The following is a 22451-nucleotide window of genomic DNA, read 5'->3' as shown; positions in this document are numbered from 1 at the left end:
TCTCGAGTCCAGTCCCGCTGTGCGGCGAAATTCAATACACTCGATCGGGTGGCAAATACACTGCTTTATTAAATAAAATGAAACATTGCTCACGCTCCGCAGAGCGCAAAATTCTATCACGACCTTGCTCGACTCCCTGCTCTGTATCTTAATTAGATATCGATTTTCCGCGCTATTTTCCTTCCCGATGGCAGCCGCAATGCTTTGTTGATAGAGTCAAGTTAATTGTTTTCGATGGTGGCAGCAAAAACAAATAAATTCCTCCCGCCCACACAGCGTGAATTGCAGCAAACTCAACTTTGGTACACTTTATCAAAACGACAATAGCATAGCAAAGCTGCCCCGCCAGCAATGTGGGTAACATTTGGTGCCCTAGAACACTAGTATTGGAAGTGGAGATAACTGGAAATGGACCAATTTCGGTGATTTGCCAGTGAAATTGCTCGAAATATAATAACGAATGTCATAAAACGGACCTATCGTTTCGATTCGAAATTGAAATAAATTGAATTCTACAGATGAAAAAATAAACAAAACCTTTTCAAGTCGACGAATGACGAATGAGCGAAACCTTCATCAAGGCAATTTTCGTGCAATAATTAATTAAACCGCATAATTATGCGTAATTAATTTCTCGCCAATCGGCGGACGGAGCAAATTAAATTCGGCAACGAAAATATTTTTATCGCGTCGCGTGCGGAATAATATTACATCCCGTGCCGAATGTTCGCATCAATTAGAGTAATGTGACTTTTTGCCACAAACCAACCAACTCAAAGAACCAATTCCCAGAAGTGTTCCATCGATCGGCACCTGGGGCAGCATTGTGAGCTCCCCTTCGCCAACGACAAACAACGGCTTACCCGAAAAATAACTCTCCCAGAAGCATAAGTTGGGAAACTGCAAAAGTCCTCTGTAGAGTAAACTTTCTCCCTTTGTATTCGCACTGACTTACAACTACGAGAAGAGCCAACATAAGTTTGTCATCATATGGGGTATACAGGAAAAGTGCCCCCGGGTAAGGTATTTACGGAAAAGGTGAAAATCTAACCGCATTCACTTTGTTTTCTACAAGTGTTAATGCTTTGGGACATGTTGGCTTCTACGCCCGGCTGCTCAGCACTTCAGCAGGTGCTGAAACCTGTTGGTTTAGCTTTGGCTCAACTTTGGGCCTAATAGGTGTATCGATTTGTTGGTGCGCAAACAATATGCTTAATGATATTGTTGAGTCTATATATTCTCCATTTAACATCCGATTTTGATGAAGACGCATGATGTTTCAAAAAGTTATCCTTTACTTTGGAACTACAAAGCACACCATTATCGCAAATGTGTCGAACAGTGAAACCAACAAACATAAATATTGCAACCAAAGTTTCCGCTACTCCCACGATGGAATTCCCGAACTGCGCCACTATCAACACCATTACTTACGAATCAAACACGGCACCGTGTGCCAAGTTTAAATAACTAATTTAAATTTCAGTGCCTCAGGCACACGGTTCCACTTGTCTAGACAAGCCAAACATCAGCATGGCAGGGGGGAGAGGATCCCTCAGTGAATTCCCATCCGCTCTGCTGCGGCTTCTAAGGGGAAGAAAGTTTTGTTTGTAAGTGTCTTCATGGATAATGAGCTTCTGAATGGGAGAATTAGCACCTTCTCGTTGGTGGGAAAATTCATAAATGTTTCACCAAAGTTCGCTCACCGCGATATTATATTTATTACCCATTTCACTATCACTACCACTATCTAGTAATTTCAAATCGTTCAGCTCGAATTCAAACGAGACAAAATAAGCCCAATTTATCATCACGATGATGACAAGCGAAAAATCAGACATGAGTGAAAAAATATTTTCCTCTGTCCCATGAAACAGTAAATCAAATCTCCGGTCGGTCTGTGTGGACCGGATTCGTTGTGAAAACACATCGCAATTGGGTGTCCGCTGTCAATTAGGACACTAGATGGCCACCGCTCAACATTTTGAAGTGGAGAATGATTGAAATTCAACAAACAGCCAATGGTTACGGATCTGTGGTTCGATGAGAATTGGACCAAAAAATACAAAAATCAGAAAGCCTACCTTCACACAGACGGTCATGTGCACATCAATCATTTTCCGGATTCCCCCAGTCATCAATTCGGTCGTTCGGTCGGACGGAGAGTAGACAAAATATTGCTCCCATTTATGTAGTGGCAATATTTGCGTTAAACAAACAGAACATGTCGTAGAATGGAAAAACAAATTTCCGTCATTTTGTAGTCACTTTTATTTTATTGCCACACACACACAAAAACTCTTTCGCTCGGCATTTGATCGATCGTGGATATGAAAAGAAACAACTTCACTTTGCATCCAAATTAATGTGAACGATCACTGGCACCGTTTCCATGAAATGGAACAGAAACAGGAGCTTTCCCAAATAATCATTAGTTATTTCGTCACTTGACTTTGATTTTACATGCTTTATAACGGAAAACAATTGCTCACAATGGGTTGTGGATCCAAACGAAAAAGCAATAAAAAGAGCATATTTTCTTAGTTCTAGGAATCGTGATTCTGAAACAAATTTGGAGTAGAAATCCAAAATAATTTCACACACAGCTCTGAATCACACATCGCATGTTCATCATCGAAACTGAATGGGGTAAAAAAAATGAAGCATTATTCCATGTGCTTCGAAGTTCCCAAGTCTACGAGAAGAATCAACTAGGAGTGCTACAGCGTGTTTCGATGATACTTTGAAAATTTTCAGTGTCAGAAAATGGGAAGAATGGAAATTTGTGATCGAGCAACATGAGTTTGCTTTCGAATGTTTTGATCTGGTTGAGCATGTTGCGAACCAATTTACCGCTATCTTACAGGCCCAAGTTCAAATCTTTCAGATAATTTTTGATGTTCGTCTGGAAAGCTAGATGTACCGTCCGTTCCACGTTTTAGAGATTATCGGTCGGTTATACCATACTCTCTATGAATTCCGCCAAAAAAAAAACAAAAACTCGTTCCAATACTTTTACTCCACTAAGCCATCGTATCTACACCCAAAATTGATTTTTTTTTTATTCTTTATTTGAGAGGTTTTCAGCCTCCTGGGCTGGTTCGCCTACCCAAAATTGATTTTTAGCTCATGTTTTGTCATCCCGATTTATGACATTAAATGAGACATAACATAACAGAAAATGTCATGACTCACAAATACTGGAAAGCATTTGTATAATATACATGGTACAGCAATATAAGATTAATACGAGCGAGCGAAACAAAAGACAAATGAGCTTTCCGTATACCTTGCCACATACACGGCCCAGACCGAGAGAGATATTGTTCTCCTTCATGTGCTCCTTTTTTACTCCTAGATAACACTTTCCAACTTCATTATATAATCAGGTGCAATATTATCACGTATTTGCTGAAAAACTGCTGAAGCATCATTAGCCATGTGGATAGCGTGGTCGTGTAAAATAGCTTTGCATTCCAGCTGGCCTTGGTTCGATCCCCATTGACGTCGTATGGACTTTTTTTTGGCACAATCCCAAATGAAATGAGAAAAGAAAACAGAAAGAGATGTCTGCTCGCATACATACAAACCATTTTTAAGCTTCTAAAACAGCTCATTATTTGCGCATTTGACTCTCCAGCACACGGAATGGCATCATTTCTGCCAAAGATGAAATGTTTTCTGCCAACGCTCGTTTGGGTGTACGTTAAATATGGAATGTCGTCATACCGCGCGTCCACATCTTCAAGAAAGGTTGAAGCTCACGATAATTCAATGCGTGCGCTCTGATGTAATTGACAATTAGGACGACAATCTTCATGTTCATTCCTATATTTTGGCGCAGAGATTATCCAATTATTCTGCATCAATCGCTCCGAAACTTCTGATTTCACATGATTTCACAGCCAATTCCACCACAACTGAATAAAATACAAAACCAGCAGCTCGTTCTTTCAAACTTAAACACAGATTTTCTGCTAAGTCCTGAGCTCGACTCGTGATGTTCATTGCCGAGACAAGCTCGATTTTTTTGGGCATATCATTCGAGCCACAGTTTTCATACACTCCTTCACGAACATGTCATACACAAGCCTTTGATCGAGCAGCTTTCTTCTAAACAATTTTTCTGTTTTTCTGACTACCCAAATTTCCTCTTAAATCAGAAAATTTTTCAACAATGCCTGTGTCACAAAACTTATCCGTGTAACTTTTTTTGAAATGATCGAAAAAATGGATAAATCAAATGTAATGTATATATCCTTGTACATAATTTATTGGAGTTTTAAAAAGTGCCAATTAATCGTCAAAGACAAAGGAGAAATTTTTCGTTCAAAAACCAACATCTCTGTATTGGAAGGACCTACACTGCGTTTCATGACAATAGAACCACCTAATTTTTCTGATTTTCCAGAGATATGTAAGAAGTCGGTTAGATTGAAGAATATAATGTAAATAGAATGCAATAACTATCTTCATTTATAAGAATTGCCATTTGATCTTTATTATTGTGTTCAGGCGCGAAATGTTAAAAAAAACTAAAATTCCAGTGTTTCATAACTGTAGAACCAGATGGAAAAACTCTCACTCCTTTACAAAACTAACGCCAATTGAACATGAATTACGATAAGTTTCTAATTCACAGGTCATCTTTAGTTCTCAATCAGTTCAAATAACCCATCCGGGGTGGTTTCGACCAAGCTACGGCATGTTGTAGTGTCTATCTCGTTCTACGCAGAGAATACTGCTCGTTTAAGCTCTTCAAATCACTCATACTGCTTGTAAGCCGCATCTACTATTCGTACGATCACTGCTCATAAATTTTCGATAGGATTCTGATCTGATAAACAACCAGAACCGGTCCAGAATTTGAAGCCCCATTTCATTAAACCATGCCATGGCTTTCCGGATTTTATGAACTGATACCAAATTACCCAATTATCACGGTATTGTTGATGCAAAAACAGAAGAAGCACGTCTGACTGACTCAATCGTGTTGGTGGTAAGCTATACAAACCAGACCTTCCGAGAAAATTCTCCCCAAACCATAAAAATCCCATCTCCAAAGCTGCGAGTCCAAAAACTAATGTGGTCAACCTTCCAACGGCACGACAAATATTGGAGATTCTCATCCGATTTAACGTGCTTTCCGATTTAATGTGCTCTGACTAAAGGAAACATTTTTGATGGCACCAGCCAATTGAGAAATCGATGATACTCCAGGAACAGAACATAAAGGCGCTGCTTTTTTCAGCGGAAAATCTTTCCATTTTGCACTCACTTTGCTATTTAAGCGTAAACAACAGGGTGCAGCCAACAGAATGGTAGCAATTGTGAATGTGTCATTAGTTATTGGGACAATCTAGAGGAGCTAGTTATTCCACGAAATTGTGTTGTGTGTTGTGTGTCCAACAAAATTCCCCAAACATCTCCTAGTGAAGCGAGTCGATGCTGCTATAAACTTCTCATCCCAATCCCTTCATACGTTTGTTCTCTAGGAGGAGCGACATTTGGGATATATGGCAGACATGGAAAGATATACATATATATACAATGTTTTTAATCATCAATTCATTTATGTTGCACTAAAATCAACCCATTTCTTGTACACTTTTACATAAAAGTGTCGGAAAACGCAAAGCCATACATCCAGGGTTGCCAATAATATTTTTCAAAAAACTGGAAGTTTGCTCTTATAAAAACTGAAAGAAAATTAGATTCCTTAAAATCGTTTCATTGTAAGAAGATCGGCTTCGATTTACCTAAAATGATTTTCTTTACCTATTCCAAAGCTTAGGAAATAGAATTTCTCCAGAGCCTCGTGTAATATTTAGTTCATAAAATGGCGGAATAAACCGCTAATCAATCATATTATTTAGGAAGATCAATATAACCATTTCCTCCACTCGAACATTACTGCGAAGAAAATTGTAAGGAGTTGTATCTACACCCAAACTAGCGTTGGCAGAAAACATTTCATCTTTGGCAGAAATGATGCCATTTCATGTACTGGAGAGTCCAATGCGCAAATAATGAGCTGTTTTAAAAGTTTAAAAATGGTTTGTATGTATGCGAGCAGACATCTCTTTCTGTTTTTTAAACGGTTTTATTTAGCTTGCCCTGTAATTTGTTTGTTGTATGTTTGTAACATGTTTGTCTGTAGCGCTTTACCACATTAATAGAAATTTCAACCCCTTCCTGTTGACCGATTGATCTGAAATTTGAAACACACATTTATCTCTGCAGTCATTATAAAACTGCGTATTTCATGATCTTGAAAATCCAAGATGGCGGCCGCTACAAAATGGCAGATTGCATATTCTCTCAAAACCTTATCAATATGGGTTTTTCCAAAGCCCCATCAATATGGGTATCAAATGAAAAGGCTTGACTAGTAGAACACAGTTATTTATAAAAAAAATTAAAATATAAAATGGCCGCCACCATAGAATAGCGAATTACATATTTTCTCAAAACAAACACCATCAATTATATAAATGGGTATCAAGTGAAGGGGCTTGGCCAGTAGATCAAAATAGCCTATTACTTTTCAACGGTTTCATTTAACTTGACCTGTTTGTATGTATGTTTGTATGTTTGTAGGGTTGTCCCACATTAAAAAAAAATAAGAAATTCAATTTGGTCGCCGCTAAAAAATGGCTGAATGGCTTGACTTGAAGAACACACTACATTATGAATAAATTCAAAAAGGTGTATGTTTTTTTTTCTTGTTATCCCCTCAATATCGGTATCGAATGAATTAATTTGACTAATAGAAAACAGTACATCATTGTGGAGGCGATCTGGCGTAGTGGTAACATCCATACCTCTCACGCAGAGATCACGAGTTCAATTCTCACTCCCGACATTCTTCCAAAAATGGAAGTAAAAGTGACGAACCATCCGAAAATGTTCCAAAGAAAATTAGGTAAAAAATAAAAATTAAAAAAAAACTTGAATGGTTTTATTGTAATCATACAGATAATGTACTAAAAACTAGAAAATAAAAAAAAACTTTTAAGTTAAACGGCTTAATGTACTAAACTGAGACGAACCAGCCCATGAGGTTGAAAGTCTCAAAAATAAAGATTAAAAAAATTAATGTACCAAAAGCTAGAAAATAATCAGGCAAGTTGCAGTTAGTAGATATCACATCCCTTCCTTCATTAATCTAGGGCAATGATGAGACTAAAATAAAATCGTGGGCATGTCGGATTTCCATTATCCACAGTTAGTTGTTTTATCATATGCCCCACGATTTTTCATTTAATGTAATAAATCGGGATGCCATAACTTGTGCTAAAAATTAACTTTGGGTGTAGAACACGACGATTTTCGACGTAGAACTACGCAATTATATTATGCAATCCACTTGTTTACCACTTCGAATATTATTTTAAAATGCATCGAAATTTTTGTAATAGATTATGTTCTTCGTTACAAGTAAATTTGATGAACGCCCTTTTACGTTTGATACGATGCCTAGATTTATAAGTATTCGAATATGGGTAGGGTTAGCACACAAATCGACAGAACAAAAGTATGGGAAAAAAGGAAGTTCTTCCAATTTTCATGAATTTAAACCGTTTAGAGATTAGCGAATTGTAATGTATGCACATCAAACAAATCTTAGAGAATTTCCGATTCGATTGGTTTGCGAATCATAAGAATTCGATTACAGTGAAAAACTGTTTCCTGATTTGGCACTCTTCCTGAAAGACTTCCTGACTGAAGTTACTGCTTGGGTAGGTTGTTAAATAAGATAAAAGTTGTACGATAGAGGATTCCCTGTATGCCCTATTAGTAATTAACACCAATCCTTTGATAAAATACTTATTCTAACCAATACTCAATTTTCATATTTTCCTTGTATTCTAGAATAAAGTAAAAGTGGAACAACCACATCTTCTTATATATAAAATAAAAACCCTGCTCGTAACTAAAGGGTGTGTCACATCAAATTGCATCACGGAAAAAACGCTGTAGAAATTTAATTTTTAGGAATTATATCTTCAGCTTTCGCTTATAATCAGATAAGAGTGTATAGATCACGTTGGCCATGCTCCACTGTCATTTTTTCGTAAATTTGGAAAAATGTCGTCAAACGAAAAAGAGCGTCGTGAATTAATCCTGCGCACTCATTTCGAGAATCCGGAGTTGTCACATCGGGACATCGGTAAGATGCTGGGAATCGTCCAATCCACGGTCAGCAGAGTACTAAAACGATACTTCGAGAACCTAACCATCGACCGGAAGGTGAAGAACGGCAAAAATGGATGCTCCGTCAGTGAAAAAGATCACAAGCGCGTAGTTAAGCAGTTTAGACGTGATCCGAGAAGTTCGGTCTGGGATGTCGCCAATAAGCTAAATTTGTCAAGTTCATTCGTCCAGCGGACCAAGCAGCGGGAGGGCCTGCGTACATACAAGGTTCAGAAGACTCCTAACCGCGACGAAAGGCAAAACATGGTGGGGAAGACGCGAGCCCGGAAGCTGTACACCGAAATGCTGACGAAGCCGCATTGCCTGGTAATGGACGACGAAACCTACGTCAAAGCGGACTTTCGTCAGCTGCCGGGCCTGTTGTTCTTCTCCGCAGAGGTCAAATTCAGCGTTCCGGAGGAGATTCGCAAGCAGAAACTGTCCAAGTTTGCCAAAAAGTACATGGTGTGGCAAGCGATCTGCTCTTGCGGAAAGCGGAGCGCCCCCTTCGTGATGACCGGCACGGTAAACGGGCAGGTTTACCTTAAGGAGTGCCTACAGAAGCGCTTACTACCACTATTGAAGCAGCACGAGGGCCCGACCATCTTCCGGCCGGATCTCGCTTCGTGCCACTATTCAAAGGACGTGTTGGAGTGGTACGAAGCCAATGGGGTCACCTTCGTGCCAAAGGAAATGAACCCGCCCAACGCGGCGGAGCTTCGCCCAATAGAGAAATATTGGGCGATTATCAAGCAGGCCCTCCGGAAGAACCCAAAAGTTGTCAAATCGGAGGCGGACTTCAAGAGAAAATGGATTTCTGTTCAAAAAACAGGAAGTGGGTTATATCTATGGTATAACCGCAAGGGTGACGTAGGACTATCGTTGATTTAGAGATCATTTGTTTGAAGTTGAATCTGAATTCATTCTGAATGAATGAATATTTGGGGGACTTCGAAAACGAGAGCGTTACGTTGGAGGCACAAGGTTTTATGCATCCAATATTGGATACGGAAATATCCTACTGATGGGGAAGAATAATTTTCAGAAGCTATCATGTTAATTGCGATTGATTGAAAAATTACAAAACCAAATGTATTTGATCACAGTGTTACATGGATAGAAAACATTCAAATAAACTCTTTCACATGAATGTATTTTAAATTCCCAGAGGAACTGGCAGATTATTTCCCGGATCTTTCTCGATGGTGAATTGCATCCGAATGGAAAGAATTCCGCGCGTGTATGTGTGTGTGTGTGTGTGTAGCGGCTGCTTCGAGATCTTCCCGGGGAACCGTTTGTGGCATCACTCTCCTCCTGATGGATTCCCTTCTGGCCTAAGGTGCACAAACAGTCTCTTGGCTACACCGTTCATCCGCGCTTTCATGATAAACGAAGAGCTTCACCACAACAGCGACAACATGCTCTAATCGCTGTTCAATTTGAACTGAGTGGATTTCCGAGCGGCGCTCGCTTTTATACCGATTGGTGATTTCAATAGCTTGTTTTGAAATCAATTTTAAGACTATTGAAACAAGTTTTTGGATCAGAAAGTAACAAGTATAGAACGCGTAAACATTTTATCTTTCGAATGAAGTGTTTATCATACCATTTCGTTCAGTTGTTTAGGAGCTATTAACGCTCAAAATCTCGGTCTCCGGCGTAACGCTTTCGTTTTCGAAACTTTGATTTTACACCCCGGTATAGAAATGAAAGACGTAGTCCTACGTAAAAAACTACAACCTGACGTTGTACAGAACCTTATGGACGGGGTAAAGAGGAAGGTGCGAGCATACGGGCTTGGGCTCGAAGTATGAATAAAAAGAAAATGCCAAAAGTTGTTTAATAGTTTTTATTTTACTGTCTAAAATTTTCAAAAGGATCGGTCTACTGGGCGAATTTCTACAGCGTTTTTTCCGTGATGCAATTTGATGTGACACACCCTTTATAATTCATCATTACAGGTTCAATGTTTAAAACACCAATCAGAAGAAGCGCCGTGAATGTCCAGTTACAAAACACCGCTTTCCAATTTGATTGCATGAATGACTACAGGTAACTTAAGAGACCAAGATTGAGTTGTGCAGGTGCAAAGTCGAATTACGTTGACTCAACAAACAGAACTCATACGCTCTTTGCTTCACGACCGCTTATCAGAATTAAGTCATTTCTTGACGAATGCTGATCTTCGTTTAACCTGTTCGTACATTGTGCCAGTCGTTTCAACATATCAACATTATATTCTCGTTTGTTTTTATTCCTCCCGATTGCTCCCAGTGAAAAGAAACGAAGTATTTCGTAGTCTGCATACTTTTCATGAAAATGTTCCCCGGCCTGTTTCCATTGTTGGTTTTGTTGAGGTTATATCCAGAAAAAGTTCTTTCCACAGTTTCCGTAGGGATATGAAGAGTGAGGGAGCGATAATATTTATATATTGTGAATTTATTGCACATGAAATGGGTGAAACTGAAGCACACATATAAAAAAATGGATACAACTGGATAATATTAAAAAAAAACTGGAACATTGGCAACGCTGCCAATGCTTTATTCTGTGTACGATTTTTGGAGCGAATGGTTTCTCTCGAGCTAAAGGGTAAAATATTCCAAGATGACCTCTATGCGTCGCGAACCTGGTCACGACACGGCCCAAACAGCGTCTGTTCCCAAGAGAAGCTGGTTAAGAATGAAAAACTATGGATGGGTTATACCTATGATATAACCGCAAGGTTGACGTAGGACTGCCATTGGCTTAGTAATCATTTGTGTTTTTTAAATTAGCATTAATCGCACCTCGGATGTTCCTCATTGGGTACGATATCGCTGCTACGCAGAGCTATCTTTTGAATGTATTGATTAAACTAGTGAATGAATGAAACAATTTACGAATTCAATTGCAAACAAATCCCAATTTAGGTCAATTCATACATTATGGTAGTGGCAGCAAATGGTTATCAACATTTTGCCTAATCACCAAACGGTATGCGTAGAAGTTGTACCCGCTTTTGTAGACCGTGTTAGCAAAACGAATTCCGCAGTGTAAAAATGCATGGGAGTATAAAAGTACTGCCAAGATTTGCAATGCCGATTTCCCAACTTATTGGTTTCGGAATCTGTGTTAGGAAAAAACATTCCGATTTGCAAAAATGCAAGCGAGTACAAAAGTACTCGCAGCTTGCATCTCATTTGCAATGCCATTTTCCCACGCTCCATAGTTTTGAAATCCGTGTTAGGGATATATTCCGATTTGCAGAAATGCACACGAGTAAAAAGTACCCACAACTTGCATCTAATTTGCAATACCAGTTTCCCCAGGCTCCATGATTTGGAAGTCTGTGTTAGGGATAGAGACGTCGGTTAATCGTTCGATTAATTCAAATAATCGAATATCTGAAAATCAAAATCAAAAACTTTGAATACATCGAATAATTGTCACTGTAATCGCGATTAATGAAAGAAGGAAACTTCCTCAAGGTTAATGCATTTGTAGGTTAAGAATTAGGCTACATATTTTTTTTATCTAACCATCTAACATCGACAACCCGATAGACTACGAGACCAGAATGATAACGTGATACGTGATTATTACAAGAAATAAATATTCGCCCGATTAATCTAATATTGAAAGACAATTATTCGAATCAATCGAATATTGAAAAATGTCCCAACGATTAATCGATAATCGAATAAATGAAAATTTCAGACATCACTAGTTAGGGAAACATTCCGATTTTTAAAAACGCAAACGAGTACAAAAGTACCCGTTGCTTGTATCTAACTTGCAATGCCACTTTCCCCTGGCTCCATGGTTTTGAAGCCTATATTAGGGAAACATCTGGATTTACAAAAACGCAAACGAGTACAAAAGTACCCGCTGATCGCATCTAATTTGCAATGCCAGTATCCCCAGGTCCCATGGTTTTGTAGTCTGTGTTAAGGAAACATTCCGATTTGCAAAAACGCAAACGAGTACAAAAGTACCCGCTGCTTGTATCTATTTTGCAATGCCGATTCCCCCAGACTCCATGGTTTTGAAATCTGTGTTAGGGAAACATTCCGATTTGCAAAAGCGAAAACGAGTACAAAAGTTCTCGCTGCTTGCATCTAATTTGCAATACCAGTTTCCCCGGGCTCCATGGTTTTGAAGTCTGTGTTAGGGAAACATCCGTTCATTCCAGCGATGGTACCTCAATCGTTATGCAATCATAACTGACTGGATTTCCGAGCGACACACGCTTTTATACCGATTTGTGTAATTTCAAAAGCCTGTTTTGAAAACAATTTTAAGGCAATTGAAACAAGTTTTTGGACCAAAAAGTATGAAGCATTGAACTCGTAGACATTTTATCTTTCGAATGAAGTGTATATCATACCATTTCGTTCAGTTGTTTAGGAGCTGTTAACGCTCAAAATCTCGTTCTCCGGCGTAACGCTTTCGTTTTCGAAACTTTGAACTTACACCCCAGTATAGAAATGAAAGACGTAGTCCTACGTCAAAACGGTGTTTCGCAAGCCTCAACCATCGCGATACTAGCCATAGCTACTCCAATAAGGGAGCATAGTGGAATACGACGACTATCCAGAAAGTAGAAGACGTTTTTGACTAACGCGACAGTGAGAGGAGCTAAATCAGCCATCTTGGTGTCAAAATATTCCAACGCTCAGTACGCTTCAAGCTGTGGTAACAGAAGTTCTGAATCTATAATACATAAATATTGCAAGTCAATGCTACGTTGCTTTTTCAGGAAGATTATCAATATGTTCATTTTTGAATTAAGAAACAAAAATTGCATTAGGTGTATTTTTGTACATTTTCGTTTGAATAAAATTGGTGTTTTTAATTTACTTTTTAGAAATTCATGAAAAGACTGGACGCGACTACGCTTCCATCCGGAAGGTCCAATTGGTCAAGCATATCGGCTATTACTTCACCCATAACCCGTGTAATATTGTCTTTCAATGTCCAACTGTTGCTGGTTCATCCGTTCAAAAATTTCTGGAGAATTTATGTAACCCCACAAAAGAAGTTTATACACGAACATACGATCAAACAAAGTGCAAACTCGTCTCTCAATTGGTTTATTGTTTCGCATGCTGTGTAGCATTAGCACCGTCTTATTGACAGCACATATTGTCCAGATCCAATGCTTTCAAATGGGTTCAGATTGGAAATTTGAATTCCAATCCGCCCATCCGCAAGCGAAAGAAAACCTCTCATTTGAGTGTTTCCGAGCACTTTTTTTTTTTTTTGGCGTTGGTAAGGTGATGTCATTGGTATGCTGTTAAATCAGTTTTTCGTGCCTCTGTCTTCTAGTGTTGAAGCATGCTCTTCTTGCTCCTCATCGAGCAATGCCTCCAATTCGTCGTCTTCAAAAGTTCAAACGTTTTTCTTATAGAAAAAAACAGTTTGTGTTCCAGAAAAACAGTAACAAAAAAGTGCATATTTCAGAAAAGCTTGACTGAAGGCGAACAAGAACATTTCAATAACTGAAATGACGACCTTCAGCCTTCAAGATCTCCTGTAACCGCTTCGGCATGCTCTTCGCAAGGATCTCTGGATCTGGATGTACCGGATGGTAACTTTCGGAATCTTATTCACTTTCCAGGTAATCTTCTTGTCTGTTCTGGCATCTGTTCTAGCTTACCTTCCTCTGTCTATGCGATCCACCACCGATCCGAGGGTCTTCTCAAGAATTTACCCGACCGCTGCTTTGCTGATGTCATACTTTTTGGCAAACGCCCGGTGCGATTTACCGTTCTCGACATCTCCAACGACCAATTTATGGATACACAATGGACTCGTTTATGAAATAACTGCGCTCTATACTTTTTTCTCGACTTCACCAAACACGAACACGTGTACAAAAGCTCCAGAGCCAAGCCAGTTGTTGCTAAACGTTAAAATGCTCAAAACATAAACAATCGAGGGGTCTCACGATGGAAACTTATCGACAATATACCGATTTTCACAGTTTACTGTTTTCTAAAATACAAACTTTTTTTTTTATAAGAAAAACTTCCATTTTTCACCGTGAAACACGAATGAAACTTAAAATGAACACAATGAATAAGATTTCAAGAATGGTTTCGATTTGTTCACTTTCGATTTTAACCAGAAAAATGAAAGAAATGAAAAAAAATTGAGTGAGCACTTTATTTTGATTGATCGATGAAAACTATTTTTAGGCTGATATGAAGCAATTTTTCTTGCGTAACGGGCTTTCTTTCGTACTACTTCCGAAGGCCGCAAGCCATTCTGTTTCTGATTTGATTATTATTTATTCATTTTTCAAGTTGTGTCGTTTCCCTTCCACTTGGTACGTAACATTTTTCTTATGTTTGCAGTAATTGTTCACAGTTTCACTCCTCTCGGGATGCTTGCAGTGTGCATCTGGTATTGTTCATCAAAATTTCTAAAATTTAATATACTTTTTTGATTTATAAAATTTGATTTTGTTTATAATTCGCCTACTAGTGTATCGTGTTTTTTTCTTCTTTAACTTCTCTCATATGTCTTCCAGTTTGATTTTGCGTTCTCTACTATTCGCTGCAATTGTTTTGCGTAGGTTTCGTGTGGTGGTGGAGTAACTGTTTTTTTTTAGCGGGGTGGTTCTCTTCGAAAGAGCAATTTTATACTTCATCCGATGAAGTTCCAATAATTAACTTAGCGAGTAATAAAAACAACTTTTAACAAATATCTACAGATTCACTCCTAACACCTCTCTCACTGGGATTCACTCCTGTCAATTGAAATATTTAACTAATGTTTCATCAACGCTCAACGTATTGATTGTAGCAAATTTCATAAGAATCGATTTTCATCCACTCACTCAGTCCGCATTCATCCACGATACTTATTCGAAACTACATTCTGCACGATTCTCCTAAGAACCAATCAACAATGAAGTTTAAATCAATCCAGTAGAATACTTGCTTTCACTTTTCCTCCGTGCTTCATCTTTGCAAATTGCAAGAAGCAGTGTTCGTCGTGTGTAATAACATCATTTCTCCTTCTCGCTTCAATCTCATGGCAGCAGCTTTCTTCCAATTATTGTGTAGCTTATCTTGATTCTGCTTCTAGCACTCATTGATATTAATCCACGGATGGGAAGCAAAGGAAAAGATCACTCTTCATATTTGCAACGACAGTTTGATTGAAAAGAACTCGGACCATGGCATCCTTGATTCGACTAACTTTCTCACTCATCGCTCGAGCTTATAAACAATTGCTTTCAAACCGCGAATTTATCCATGAATTAAAATTTGTTTACCTACCACTAGTTGTGTCTATGTGTGTACTTGTGGGTGTGGTTAGGTGATTATTATTCCATCCGTTTTATATCCTTGTTTTTGAATCATTTTTTCATTAAAATTACTCAGCCTCACTCAGGTCCTTGCCTCCGCGGCAAGGCAAAGTTCACTCACACAAACTTCGCGTCTCTTCGCACAATTCACTTTATTTACAATATGAGGGCATTTTAAAACAAAACATCCACTGGCACTCGCTTTTCCCTCATCACCACATCCAACCCCCCGATACATAACGTTATTCCAGCGAAAAAGTCTTACGGTGTGTCAAAAACACAACTCTCGCTTCTCAAAGTTCAAAGTATATTTACATATCCCGGAAGCGACTCATCCCCCCGCCACCACACACTTCGACCCTTCTTCGATTTATGCTGTCAGGGAGCTTATTAACACATTTGTTGCCTCTTTTGCGCACAGATTCGCACGGTTCGCCTACTTTGATTTGGGTTTGAAAATGTTGCTCGTTGTTTTGATTCGCTCATTTTACGCTGTTCCCCTGCTTCATGACTAGAAAGTGCCATCGAAAAACATGGCGTTCGAACGATGTTAAAAGAAGGAACAAAAAAATAAAAGCACAACGCAAATGTCAACAACCTAATTGACGAAGCCCGGTGTATGTCAGTGATTCGTTAGGGTGGAATGGTGTGGTCCTTTAGCTTTTTGAACTTTCGATGAATATCTTCTTTCGCTCGTCGCCTCCAGCGACTCCACCGCCCCCATTTAGCGTGGTCGTAGTCCCAAGCACAGTCCCGGATATGAAGCTCGGATGCCCATCAAGCACTGTGTGCTGCTGCTGCTGATGTTGTTGAATGCTGGTGGGGTGATGATGCTGCTGCTGGTGGTGGTGGAGATTATTTTGTAGAAAAGTATTTGTCCCCCCCGCGGCAACTCCGTCCCTCCCGTGTTCGTCGTTGGGAATGGAGAAATGTCGATACGAGATGAACTCTGGCGCCATCGGCTGCTGTTGTCTTTTCGCGGCTTCCATTCGTTGCTTCTTAATTTTGAGATATCCCAGCACCGAAACGAGCACAATGAATACGATTATCCCCAGGCAGCAGCCCACAATCAACCCCAGCCGTCTCGTTAGTATCGAATGGATTATGCTCTGACTCGACATCCCATCCACCTCGGCCAGTGGATTCGGTCCGATAGCATCCAGAGTCCGCACTTCGGTGCATCGCGACGTCGGAGTATCCATCATCAAAGACAGCAATGTGTTCGAGAAGGAGGTATCCAACTCCTCGGCTCCGTAGCCGTTGTGACTATTGAGTATCTGATTTTGGATCTGATTCGATTGATTCAACAAACTGTGAATGTCGTTGTGATACGAAAGCCAATTACTCAGCCCAAGTACGCAGATCAAGTAGCGCGTATTCGAGGAGAGACGATCAAGCTTGGCAGAGTTGGCCAACCGATTAAGAGTTTTACCTCGTATCTATTAGGAAAAAGTAAAAAATAGCCCATCACTTATGGAATAATGCCCCTTTAATCAATAAATAATGAGACACAAATCACTTACATCCTCCACGGTGTCCAGCGAGTGGAAAATCACATGGTACCCGTGCAGTCCGGAGTGCTCCCGGGCCTGCCACGACACCAGCACCGAGTAGGGCTGAATATCCTGGATGGCAATCTTCAGAATCATCGGAATGTCACAGAACTCCTGTGGCTCCATCGTCAGCAGATTCTTGCCGTGCACCTCGGCCGGCTGCTCACACCGCACGTTGTCATAGCTGGCGGTCCACTTCCGGTGATCTCCCAGCCACTCCCACAGTTCCTGGGTATCACACGAGCAAATCAGCGGATTATCTTCGAGAGGGGGAAAAAGTAGAGAAAGGGAAACACGTTCAGCAAACTCCAACTAACGAGTCCATATAATCTGTTGAATTTGTTCCGAAAGATCGTACTCATAACTATCACACTTCAAACCGATGCGAGGGATCGAAACAGCTATTGCAGGCGATTATTGACGTGGCGATAGCTGCTCTATAAATTGAGGCTTCCGGAATTAGGGACAATATAATCAATATTAATGTTATGTTCTTTTACCCTCATATCTCATCGCTTTCTGGGGTAGATAATCTTCGGCAGATTCTACATTGAGACGGCTGCGTTGTTTGCCAGTTTGATCAAACTTTTAGCATCAGATCCGATTTTTGAATGGTATTAAAGTTCAATTCCGTTAGAATGAGAAAGCAGAAAAACAGCTCCACTCAGGGCTGGTTAAACGCAAGAAACATATGAAATCATGGTGATATTGTTTCGATACAATCAGAAGCTAAACCAGCAAACATTTAATTATATAACGTACATTTTCTAAGTCGTATATAAAGTGATATCAAATCACAATCGTATGAAATGTCGATCAAAGCATACATCGTGTATATCTAGAACCGCATAAAATACGAAAAATTTGATTTTATTCATCACGACCGATTGGGTTCAACGAACATCGGTTTTATGATATGCACTACCGTAACATTGAACTAATCGACTTCGTGTATGCATATCACACAGATACAGTTCGAGAGTCATATAAACGTTTAATTTGAATCATTGTAGTACTGCCTAAAATCGTGTAATACGCTGTGGAATATCATTCAACAGTAAATCATATTAAATGGTAATTGAGGACATATTACATCATATTATGAATATGACACATCATGATTGATGTTTATTTCGAAACGGATCCAAGCCCTGTGAATGATCCAGCTCCGTGGATTTTGCTGTCCTGCCCCGGTACTCGGAAACACATCTTACCTGTACTGCAACTGGAATAGAAAGAGAACGATTCTCGGAGTGATGTCCTCAGATAAACTGTCAAACCGCCCAAAAACATTGATTCGTATAACCAGCGTATACACAGCATCACATATCCCATATTTTGGGTGATATATGATTCGCCTAGCTGGCTTCACATGCAAAAGTATATGGCAGTGGCTTGCGAATTTGTTTGGATGAATATACGACTTACACGTGCATTTAGTACGCCTATCGTCAACGTATATACGATTAACCACAGATAAACAAAACAAACAAATGCAGGGGGTATTTCCATGAGGTTATAATTATTTTTATAACCTCATAACCTCACAACACCATTTTTATAACCTCACATAACCTCACAACATTCATGTTTCTAGAAATAGGAATGATTCAATTGGGTTGGTGGTAAAGAAAATTTGTTCCGATGGGATTCGAACTTCGGTTGTTTAGATGATAAGCAACAGCTACCTCACATGGCTGTCTTGAATATAATGCTCGAGCAGTAAAAACTCGTAATATAATACAAAAATGATGCAATCGGTCATTTGTCATTCCGTCATTCCTGGTCGTCTATTGTATTTTAGTGGAAATGTTGAAATTTATAGAGTGTTGCTGCAGAGGCATAATCGCTGGCGAGCCTATCTGCAACCAAACGCACATCATCTAATCACACTATGGAGATCCAACGACATATCTTGGTAGACAACGTCAAAGCATATGAACAATAGAAGGCATTCTGCCAATTCATAGGATTAAAGAGCGTGCTTCATAAAAACTCGTGGAACTACCTTTTGATCTTTTATATATTAAATTCACTGCATTCTACAGTTGAAAGGTCAAAACACTTTATATTCTACGTGAATAGAAGTGATTGACAATACAGGTTAGGAATTGAATTTATAATGTATGAATTTTAGCTTGAAGTAAATTATATTCCTATAACTACCCAGCGAAACAGCGCTACGTCTAGGGATATCGCTGTCGGTGTCCATTGCGTAAATCATACAGGCACACTGTAATGTAGGTATCATCGCCAAACATGATTTGTGTAATGGACACCGACAGCGATATCCCTAGACGTAGCGCTGTTTCGCTGGGTAGTAGTGGCAAGCGATCTGCTCTTGCGGAAAGCGGAGCGCCCCCTTCGTGATGACCGGCACGGAAAACGGGCAGGTTTACCTTAAGGAGTGCCTACAGAAGCGCTTACTAACACTATTGAAGCAGCACGAGGGCCCGACCATCTTCTGGCCGGATCTCGCTTCGTGCCACTATTCAAAGGACGTGTTGGAGTGGTACGAAGCCAACGGGGTCACTTTCGTGCCAAAGTAAATGAACCCGCCCAACGCGCCGGAGCTTCGCCCAATAGAGAAATATTGGGCGATTATGAAGCAGGCCCTCCAGAAGAACCCAAAAGTTGTCAAATCGGAGGCGGACTTCAAGAGAAAATGGATTTCTGTTCAAAAAACTACAACCTGACGTTGTACAGAACCTTATGGACGGGGTAAAGAGGAAGGTACGAGCATACGGGCTTGGGCTCGAAGTATGAATAAAAAGAAAATGCCAAAAGTTGTTTAATAGTTTTTATTTTACTGTCTAAAATTTTCAAAAGGATCGGTCTACTGGGCGAATTTCTACAGCGTTTTTTCCGTGATGCAATTTGATGTGACACACCCTTTAATTTGAAAGAGCTGTCTCGATTCTTAACGCCAGCACAATCTTCCGGGTGTCGAATTTTGGCACCGGCGAATAAGCCTGTACCCAAAATAATATTTAGCACATCTTTTGACATCCATTGAGCTTGAAAGTCACAACAACTTTTTATCCACCCATACTGATACAGTATTTACTCAAGGCGAAATGTGAGTTTGTGTATAATATATATACCATAGCAATATAAGAGCAATATGAGAGAGCAAAATAAGAGACACTTTGCAAATAAACACGCATTAGGGTGAAGATAGAACGAAGCCATTGTAGTAATATAGGTACGTGTTTTAATGGGGTAAAAGGGTTTGTGAGAGAAGAGAAAAGCACACATAAAAAGATCAATTCAATTATCAGACTGTGTGGCGCTTCACTGACACGAGTCTTAAAATACATTTGAAAAAAAAATGACAATGTAATACTGAAGTAAAATGTATGAACGATGTGTTCCGATGAACAATTGCAAGTATAAATATATGAAGATGGTGTATTTGCATATGAAGTAAAATTCTGATTATACGCGAGCGTAACATGAGCAAATTTACAACACAAACGAATTGAGGTTCTTTTGGATTTGAATTTCCACTTATACTTCAGCCATTGAGACTGAAAGAATGTCCCAGGGCATAAAAATAGCAAGGAAAGAATTGCGATCTTAACTTGTACTAACGCCACGGGAAATCACTTTACAGTAAATTCAAAAAACCAAGATGTTTGAGGAGACCAAAACAGACTATCTACTATACAATTTTCTTAACCAATGTTAAAGTTGCTAAAACTTACATTATGGATTTTCGTTTAATAACGAAAAGATAATAATTATATTGTTATCAACACAATTTTATTTTATAAATTTTCATGGCATGAAACGCTATAACTCAGGAATAACATTATATTGAGTGGTTTCTATAGCTGTTTCGATGATGTTGTCTGGCATCAGTGTCGAGAAAATAACGATGCTTTCACCAATACAAACAAAACCATTGCGGAAAATGGAAAAATAAAAATTTAACTTTCAGAGCACAAGCTCGAGTTTTCCGACGTTTTCCACTATACAGTGCGACGGCAGATGAAAGTTTAATATCTTGTGAGTAATCGATTGATATTACTTTGGTTTGGTTGATATTACTTGATAGGAAGCGTGCAAAAACGATCATTTTCTACACACTGTTTCGCAAAATTATAGAATATCGGGCGAGGGGTGAGGGAGGGTGACGAAAGTGAGCGCCATTGTGGCAGCCATTTGTGGCTTCCTTCCACCTTCACCTTAACCCTTGATACGGCGTCAACCGCTGTGATGCACCAAGTGAATGTCGCATATACACAGCCCCCGTCGCGAAAAGATTATAGGTTTACGTTGTTTACGCTCTCCATTTTACTCTCAGAAAACACTTTCCGTGTATACTTTTGAGATCCAACTTCATTTTATAATGCAAACTGTTTATTTGTTGTTTGAGTCCGAGAATGTGATGTGCCTATATTGCAATATGCTAAAGTTTGATTACGAAACAGCTGGATTGTGTTGTGCAGGTGCAAAGTCAAATTACCATCCATTCAACAATCAGAATCATTGCGCTCTTTGTTCTACTCAGTTATCAGAATTAAGACATTGCTTGCAAATGACGCCATGCGGTGCGAATATTCCCGAAGAAAGTGGATTTAATCCATTGACATTGAGGGTAATTTCTTCTAAAATAAGTCTACAAATAACTCTGCAGATTCGAAGGCAAATTCACCAGCGAACTGGATCGTTGTGGCCGCCAGTGCAGAACGCAAATTTCTGCAAATTAATTTCGTTGGCATGTTAGAAACCGAAATAGAAAAGCCTTGTACAATCAACCGTGCTATGAATAAAAGTTTTTGACGTAGAACTACGTCTTTCATTAAGGGTGCCAAATCAGAAAACAGGTCACGTTTTTATGAAATAAAGTTAACGTAAATAACTATTTTTGCCGCGAACGGATTTTGGTGATTTACATAGTAAACGAATCGGAAATTCCCTAAGATTTGTTTAATATGCTATACATTAGAATCTCCTGGTTTGTTAATGGTTAAAATACATGAAAACTTTAAGTGTTTCCATTTTCCCATACATTTGTTCTGTCCATTTGTGTGCTTTCCCGAACAGAGCTGTCAATAACGAGCAACTTATCGACGAGCAGCGAAGGGGAAATCGTAGGTTTGAAAGTATCCGTGAACGAAGGAAAAGAAGAACGATGAAGGGGAATACTTGCCTAGAGTATAAACAGTGGATCTCACTGAGGCAAACTTTCATTCGGCATCGGACTGTTGAGCAATCCAGTTCACTTTGCTTTTGCTGCGCTTCGATCTAAGATTGGACCCCACCAGTGGTAATCCAACTTGAATATCGTCGTGTGGTTTTTTCAGTTCGTTTTCGGCGTTATTCGTATCGTGTATTTTTCTTTCCGCGTCATAAATTAGACGCTTCGCGTAGTATGTGATAAGCAAGAAGAAGAG

The 22451-nt window shown here is 39.4% G+C and overlaps 1 protein-coding gene across 2 annotated transcripts in view; it reads right to left on the bottom strand.

Moving 5' to 3' along the window:
• Positions 1–14464: 14464 nt before the first annotated feature.
• The window catches only part of LOC129770371 (chaoptin), an 83520-nt gene continuing 75533 nt past the window's right edge, over positions 14465–22451 (bottom strand). For both annotated transcript variants that reach the window (XM_055773162.1, XM_055773171.1), the window contains exons 5-6: positions 17020–17309; positions 14465–16935 (exon numbers count right to left, since the gene is read on the bottom strand). In XM_055773162.1, coding sequence (XP_055629137.1) covers positions 16153–16935; positions 17020–17309 — 1073 coding nt within the window. In that variant the 3' untranslated portion in view covers positions 14465–16152. The remainder of the gene's footprint in view (positions 16936–17019; positions 17310–22451) is intronic.

The sequence above is a fragment of the Toxorhynchites rutilus genome, chromosome 1, assembly GCF_029784135.1.
Source record: "Toxorhynchites rutilus septentrionalis strain SRP chromosome 1, ASM2978413v1, whole genome shotgun sequence".
Taxonomy (NCBI): Eukaryota; Metazoa; Arthropoda; class Insecta; order Diptera; family Culicidae; genus Toxorhynchites; species Toxorhynchites rutilus.
The sequence above is the reverse complement of the archived record's forward strand: the minus strand, read 5'-3'. Positions and strand labels throughout refer to the sequence as shown.